The following is a 7,980-nucleotide window of genomic DNA, read 5'->3' as shown; positions in this document are numbered from 1 at the left end:
CCACCTTGCATCCCCGCCGCCGGCTCCGCCGCGCTCGGCCTCGGCTGCTGAAAATAGGGGGCAGGCGGCGGCGGCCAATCAGGGCACGCGGCTCCCCCCGCCCAGCCAATGGCGGCCGCCCGCCCGCCGGCCCCCGGCCAACCAGGGCGCAGCCCCGGCCGGCGGCCGCCAGGGGGAGGGGCGCGGCCACGCCGGGAGGGGGAGGCGGGGGCGGGGCGGGTGCTGCCCGCCTGCGGGCACGGCCTCGCCCTGCTCCCCTCCCCTTTTACCCCTCTTTCACCCCATTTCTCCTCTTCCCAACCCTATTTTTCTACCCCCATTACCCCCCTTTGCCTCTTTTGTCCCCATTTTCCTCCCTCTTTCTCCCCTATTTCCCCTCCTCTTTTCCTTTCCCCCCATTTTTCTCCCCTCTTTTTCTTTTATCCCCCTTTTCTTTCTTTCCCCGTTTTCCCTTTTCCTTCCCCTCATTTTTTCCTCCTTTTCCCTCCTTCCCTTATTTTTCCCCTTTTCCCTCCTTCCTCCATTTTTCCTCTATTTTCCCTTTTCTTCCTTCTCCAATTTTTCCTTCGTTTTCCCCCTCTTCCTTCCTTCCCCCATTTTTCCTGATTTCCCCCCTTTTCCTTCCTTTCCCCATTTTTTCATCTGTTCTTCCTCCCCCCACTTCCCCCCATTTTCCTTTTCACACATCTCTCCCCATCTCCCTTTTTCTTTCCCCACTTTTTCCCCTTTTCCCCCTTCCTCCCATTCTTTCCCCTTTTTCTTAATTTGTCTCCCCCATTCCCCCCCCCCCCCCCTTTTTTCAATCAGAAAGCAGGGTGGGTGCCTTCTGATTGCCACCTGCCCCTCAGAGCCCAGTGAACATTTTGGGAATGGCAGAAGGCAGCAGGGTGGATATACATATATATTATATATACATAATTTTACACATATATAAAAACTGAAGTTAATTCATTAGTGTGTTCATAAAAATAAACTTTTCAATCAACAACATTCAGAAAACTCAACAGTAGAGGGGACAAAGCACAGCTTAAAGCTTCCTTTATGTTTTTCTCTTTCTCCCCCAGGCCCAATGACAACAGTACTTGGTAAGCTCGGAGCGAACCAAGACGGGGAACCCTTGCTGGTGCCCTGCTCCTCCTCACCTCATCCCCTGCATCTAAAACAACTAAACCCTATCTCCTGAAGACTCTTGCCTCAACAGGCCACACGTTATTAATTTGCTGTGTGCTTTGCTAATGCAGGATAATACACGCCGTGAGGCGATAGAACCGATACCAACGCGAGTCCTGATGCTAATTTACAGCAGAAATCTTTTCTTTAAGCAGACGAAGACACACTTCTTTCTCAGGTGCCCCAAGAGCCGAGGAGTCGGTGGTGCTACGAAGTGCTGACAGGCAACCAATAACAGTGACAAATTATACATTCGTGGCATCTGCAACAATCGATAAAGTGACTCACCAAATTAATAAAATATAGATCACAAAGCACACATTTATATTAAAGAATAATTTCGTGATAACCAAGTAATGCGGACGCTTCCAAGCATAAGATTAAATTACATGCTGAGCAAATCTGGCATTTTGTGATAAACTGCAAAAATAGTCTTTGCAACAGCAACTGAGGAAGAACATTGCTGACATCGTCTATAAACGTGTTTTATAAAGTATAACCAAAAGGAACAAAAAAAAAGTCATTGAAGTGGTGGTTAAAAAATTCACAACCATATCCACAATAATTACTTTCGAGACTTCTTGCTTTGTAATTTATTCCTTCAAAAACGTCACTCATTTTGGAGTTAAAAATAAAAAAGTTGCCCCTACATCGGGGACTATTTAAACCAAATTATTTTTTTCTACCCAATTGGACTTCAGCAGCCGTATTCATTGGGATAGACAAAGATCTCCAGCACCTTTACGGTGAGGGGGAATTGTTGGAAGCAGACGAAGCAAGTCCCTTGACAGATGGATGTGGTCTCCCCGAACACGTTGAGGTGCCTTAGGCCTACCCAAAGCATTTCCCTCAGCTTCGGGACGACACAAGGCAGCATCCCGCTGGCCTCCACGAAGGCCCAAACCTACACGCATGGTTAAGGGTCTTACTACAAGACGATCTGCTGCTGAGAAACACCTCAAGAGCTTTCCTAACCCCATGTAAACATGACAGAAAAGGAAAAGAGCGCATCTTATGGCAGGCTTTTCCTGTGAGGAACACCACGCTGACGCATACCCCTCAGCCTCCACCACCCTACCTAACTCACTGCGAAGGAGCTTTGAAACACATCCTAAACTAAGTACTTAAAACACTGAGATCCTGATTATTGAAGTTTACAGTTAATAGTTCCTGAAGCTCCTCAGCACTTGGTCTCTGTTCACTAATTATGCTGGCATTAGAGGGCTGTCTTAAAACCGGCCTTAATCCTCCATATCACCAAACGCGCAGTGCTCCCACACAGTATTCATGTGATTAGAGTCCTGCCAGGTCTTTCAAATATTTCTTTTATAGCAAAACATCCATAATTTCCTGGAACTGTACTTTCACAGTTACAATGCTCCAGAACTGTATCAAGTCCAGGGGTATTTTACATGCACAACGTTTGTCTTCTTTCTGAACTTACCCGGATTTCCTCACTAAACACAGGACACAAGGTCTTTCCCGTCCTTCTTGCTAACTAATAAATAACAGAGGCCTAATTCTGAGATGCTGTCATGAAACAAAAAAATCAATTAGAGCCTAAGTGATATAAAACATTATTTGTTTACACTACCCCATTATGAATTGAATTCCTGTTTTAAACAAATGACATTTAATAATACATTAAACATGCAAACAGGAACATATTTGAAGTTATAATTCCATCAGCTCTTTCTCATGACATTCGTTTTCTCCAAGGCCACACCCACATTTCAATTTAATCATTTATAGAATATTGCTGAGGTAATAAACAAATATGGGACCTTAAAAAATGGCTTCCTTCTTGGATAAGCTGCTGTCTTCCCTAACTACGGCAACTTAGATCAGTAAAAAAAAAAATTATTCTCTGGCATATTATTAACAACTTTTAATTTTTTTTTTTTTTATAAAATGTTCTTTTCTTCAGAATATAGTATCTCTATTTGGAAAACATAACCAATTATTCCTCCCTTCACAGGACCATTTATTTCAAGATTTTACAAATTTTCTGCACATTTTCGTTTCCTAAGAAAATACCCACACTGCTATGAGTCTTCTCAGCCACCGAAACGCCACTACACACAGCAGTAACGCATATTTTAGAGAGGCAGCAAACAGGACAAGTTTCAGAATTACACCCACCACCCTCAAGATAAGATGAGGCGAGAGCACTTTTCCTTGCCATAAATTACCACTGCCTCCTATCAGCAATTATTTAACTTCTAAAATAGATGTAACGCAGACAAATTATGAACTATAATTATGCAGCTTTATCCATGATATTGAGACTGCACACATGCATATATGTATATCCTACTCTACTCTAAAATGCAACCGTATGCATAATGTTAAGAACTACCATCAAATATACCAGGACATCTTTAACTTATCTCCCAGAATGACAATGTTTCTATCCTAAATATCTGAAAGTCATTCCAGAGGGCAAAAATGCCCACTACTGCTCTTTATCCCTATGGTACCAGTCACTTGATCCCACTGTATTTTCTTCCCCAAATCCTTCCTCCTTTGCAAACCACAGTGCAGAAACCTAAGTTCAGAGGAGTCAGAAGGACCACCAGCCGAGCTCCCCAAGGGACAAAAACCAAACCGAAACACCACCGAGTGCAACACTGAAGCCCCATCAGGTCCAGACAACCATATTCTTAAATATACCCAAAGGCTGGCAGTATTAGGAGCATTGCGCACAGTTGGCCTGTTCATGGCTGCTGCTAGACACAGGACACTGAGCTTGACAACATTTATGGTCTGATCCACCTCAATGATCTTTTCATGAAGTACTTCCAGATGAAGTCACCTCATACTTCTCTTGGAGAAAAAAATAGAATTATTGAATAGCTTGAGTCACTACATGAAAACAAATGAAAATTAGGCTATTCTTGCACTGACTCAGCACAACCTCTGCAATGTTCTCAAAGATGTTTTGGTCTTGGTAGGACCACCATTTCTCCCAAGGAAGCCACACTTCTGCTCAATCTCTACCATGCCAAGAAGTGCTGCCCCTCCAACAGCTCCTCTTCATGCATCCCGTTGTTCAGATATCCATCTTAGATGCAGGATAACACTGCAGATCTTTAAGAGAACCATTGCTTTCCAGGTCACTGTTAGCTCCCACACCTCTTCAGAAGCCCTGCTCCTACCTGCATGGCCTCACATTTGCCCAGAGCTGGCACCAGCGCTTGCTGGGCTAGGGAAGGGCAGATGCATGCAGGGGTCTGGAAGTGGGATCAGCAACCTATGTGCTCAGGGATTCAGTATTTCTTTCGTTCACTTCCTAAAACATCAAATTTACAGCATTCATTATGCAATGAACATTATGTAACAATGAGCTTGGGTGACTTTTTAAACCTAAGCATTTCTTGACATTCTTCCTTGCGTTCCTATAGGGCTTAAAATATGCCAGATTCCCTCACATCTGGGTTCTCCACAGAAACTTAATAAAAAGATGGCAACTTAATGCAGTTGTCTTTTTCCATGCTGGCTTTCAATGGTGATAGAATATATTGCTACAATAAAAAGCCTTGATACTTTCTGATTTAAAGCACAAGACAAATGCTATTTTTAAAGTCAAAACCTGTTAGAATGATGGGGATGGGGCTGGAGTTTTGGTTTCTTTTTGGAAGAGTGAAGATTATTTTCTTCTTTATTTAGAGTGAAAATTTTGAATATTGTACATGCACATTTCACATCATTTTGCAAAACTGTCAACAGCAGATATGTGCTTCCTACTTTGAACTATCTCCTTGTGTTGCAACCTTCATCTAAATTTGAAAATATTTTGGTAAACATAACTGATGTTTCATGGGTGTAATCTTGAGAGCATAAGGAATTTAAGAAAACAGTTGATGCTGTACGAAAATCTAAAATAGTCTTTCAAGAAATCATCGGCTCTCTCAGATCAGCAAGCTAATAAGATAACCATCTAGAAACGGGGATCTGTAGTCCCTCTACTTCCTCCTAAATTTTCCTCCCCGTAGAGTTGTTTTGGAGCTATTGAGCTCCTTTTGAAGAATACTTGCATGTTCTATTGTGGTGAAATATTTAATACATTAGTTAAATAAAAGATAGTTTTTCTTCTCCTAACGTGTTTATCCAAGTACTTGTATCACAATGTTCACCAGAATGGGCTTTTACTCCAAGTGCAGATTGTCGCAGATAGGTAACAGTAATAAACATCCACACTTTTCCCAGATAAAGAAAATAGTGTGAATAGAACACCAGAAGTGCTACTGGCACAACATATATCTTAGAAGCATAGGGCTAAGAAGGGTTTTGCTTGGGACATTACAGAGACTATACAAAATAAGTCCTGTCATCAACTTGAGCTTCCAGTCAAGGAAACCCTTTGCCACCCCTCTCACTGGATTGCTGCTGCAGAATCTGGGCACTCTGGCAATCAGGAAACCTCCTCTAGGACTCAGCCTCAGTTAATTCAGCATTTATTGCTCCTGGTTTTGCTTCTGTGGCCATCGGATTTCAGTTCTTTCACTATTTCTCCATACTGTGTCTCTCTAAAGATGAATACTTTAAACTCCTCACATCTCCCTCTTACCTGATAGTCTCTTCACCTCCCTCAAACTGTACAAAAAAAATTGTACTCACACTGATAAAGCAGAAAATTCTGTTCACTTGTTTTTATGCATGCCACAGGGGCTGCTAACGCACATCCTGTGATCATCCAGCACTATTTATCTATAATGAGGATCTTGTTCTAAGTTCCCATTTTACAAAACTCTGCCATTACTCACTTAGAAGATATGACCTTCGATTTTGCATTTTGATTTCACTTCTATTAGCCCAGTTTTTCAATGTCATCTCAGTTATTTCTGTACAATATCCTGATTCTCTTCTATATTTAGGATGCCTTCCAATTTTGTCATTAGCACAACCCCTCTACTGATGCCAGGTGATCCACATTAAATAAGTCAAGCTCAATACTCTGCTGGTAACCTCTCTGCCATACCACACCTTTTAGAAAAAGGTTATTTCATCTCAAGAAACACCTGCCAGTGATTTATGCAGGTGAAAATAATAATTCTTTGGCTCTTTGGTCCAGCTGCAAGCACCGTCCTTTCTTTGTTGCTTCCTTAGGCTCAGGGTTAAGATATACAGAATGAAATTGTGCCCATGGTTGCTTGCACAAAGACGGAGTCTGGTCCCTGTAACATCACAGGGCATTATTCAACAGGTGATAGTGAGTGCAATTCTCTGGCTCCAGGTCTTCAACAGCACTGGGCAAACCCTGAGGAATCAGCCTCCTTGGCTGGAGTCACACACGTGCTTTGTGGATGCTTTAGCACCACCAACCTTCAAGAAGGCAAAAACCAAACCTTAGCTTGGTTCCTCACTTCTCCTTGAGTGCTTCTGGTAGCTCATAAGGTAGAGGTCTGTAATTCTCAGCAGCAGTAAACACTGGTTTTTAGGAGTCTCAAATTAATTCACAGTACGCTTCTTAGTATTCCATAAAACACGCACCACTTGCAAGTGCTGAGGGCTGAGCTGAAGCTTTTTTTTTTGAGCCAGGTAACGTCTGGATTTCAAAACAGTGGTTGTTTGTAAGTGGAGAACTGCCTGGGGAAGGCACGAGAGGCTGCCCCGCACGCAGCTTGCCTGCCTTTGGCGTACCGGAGCCTTCAGAACCCCTAAGAAATGGTTCTGCCAAAAAATAAAATAAAATTAAGTAGCTTAATCATGTTTAGAAGCACTGCCAACACCAAGGCGTCAAACCAGAGCGTTTGCCCGTACCTGTCTCCCTATCCCCAGAATGATCAAACAACGTCTTTAAAGCGGTCCAAGACAGCCTGCGAGGCGTCGGAGGCGAGAGGAGCAGAGCCAGGAGGCACGGCACGCTGCAGCCACCGCCTCTGCCGGGAGCATCCTCGGGGTGAGCCGTCCAGAGCCCAGCCGTGCTTATCGCCAAAAGGACGGGATTTCTCTGCAGAGAGACGGCAGCAGCTTGAGGACCAGCGCCGAGGCGTGTTCAACAAAACGCTGGCTTTTAATTACACAATTACGCAGGGCTCAAAGACGCAGCGCTGAAGTTCGGCAGGCGCTCGGCGGAGCGGCGTTACACAACTCTCATTCCTGGCACCCAACCTGCTTCAGCGGTTAAATGCTGAAGCCACATGCGTGCAAGATGATTTTTCTTAAACACTTACAACAACAACAATATAGTCATAGTTATGAACTTCAGTTAGTTTTGTGCTCATTAAATCACAGCTGTTTCCCCTTGATGTAGTATTAGATCAGACATCACTAAAACTGCCTTTGTGTGTGCGTGTATATATATACACAAATACACTTTTCTCTTTGTTCTGCAAAACAAACTCTAAGTAGAAAAGTGCTTATATTAAAGCGATGTAGAATTAAATGTCAATTAACAGTTAATAATAGTCTTAAGATAACATTTCAGTTCTATCATAATGCCATAATAAACTACCTGCAGAACTGACATTGTTTGGTTTCAGCTATTGTTTTCCCTTGGAAAGAAACTACCAGTTGATTAAAAATCCTCAATGATCGTAAGCATTAACAGCTCAACTGGAAATGCTTATCTTCGCTGTTTGCTCACAAGGAGGTCAACACACCTCATTTCACTCGCCTACCTGCTCATCGCAGCTCTGCAAAGAGGAGAAAGGGTTTATATATATAATATTATACATATACAATATTAATAATAGATGTAATTAAAGTTATTAGCATACTCCTTTAACCGAAACAGATGTACTCTCCTTCCCTCCAGTCCTCCATAAGCTCTTTGGAAGAAAGATAACGCAGAACCTAGCACACTGC

The 7,980-nt window shown here is 42.9% G+C and overlaps 1 protein-coding gene and 1 long non-coding RNA gene across 5 annotated transcripts in view; both read right to left on the bottom strand.

The window, feature by feature from the left end:
- Positions 1–191, bottom strand: part of CTBP1 (C-terminal binding protein 1) — a 147,371-nt gene extending 147,180 nt beyond the window's left edge. For 2 of the 4 annotated variants that reach the window (XM_083836301.1, XM_083836292.1), the window contains exon 1: positions 5–41. In XM_083836301.1, coding sequence (XP_083692427.1) covers positions 5–11 — 7 coding nt within the window. In that variant the 5' untranslated portion in view covers positions 12–41. Of the gene's footprint in view, positions 1–4 lie in introns of all 4 variants that reach the window. The other 2 variants (XM_083836300.1, XM_083836291.1) reach the window with 2 other exon arrangements.
- A 638-nt stretch (positions 192–829) lies between these two features.
- The window catches only part of LOC310899646, an 85,544-nt gene continuing 78,393 nt past the window's right edge, over positions 830–7,980 (bottom strand). The window contains exons 10-11 of the long non-coding RNA XR_014584447.1: positions 2,615–7,123; positions 830–1,432 (exon numbers count right to left, since the gene is read on the bottom strand). This is a non-coding gene — a long non-coding RNA (uncharacterized lncRNA). The remainder of the gene's footprint in view (positions 1,433–2,614; positions 7,124–7,980) is intronic.

Source organism: Anser anser, assembly GCF_964211835.1.
Source record: "Anser anser genome assembly, chromosome: 4".
Taxonomy (NCBI): Eukaryota; Metazoa; Chordata; class Aves; order Anseriformes; family Anatidae; genus Anser; species Anser anser.
The sequence above is the reverse complement of the archived record's forward strand: the minus strand, read 5'-3'. Positions and strand labels throughout refer to the sequence as shown.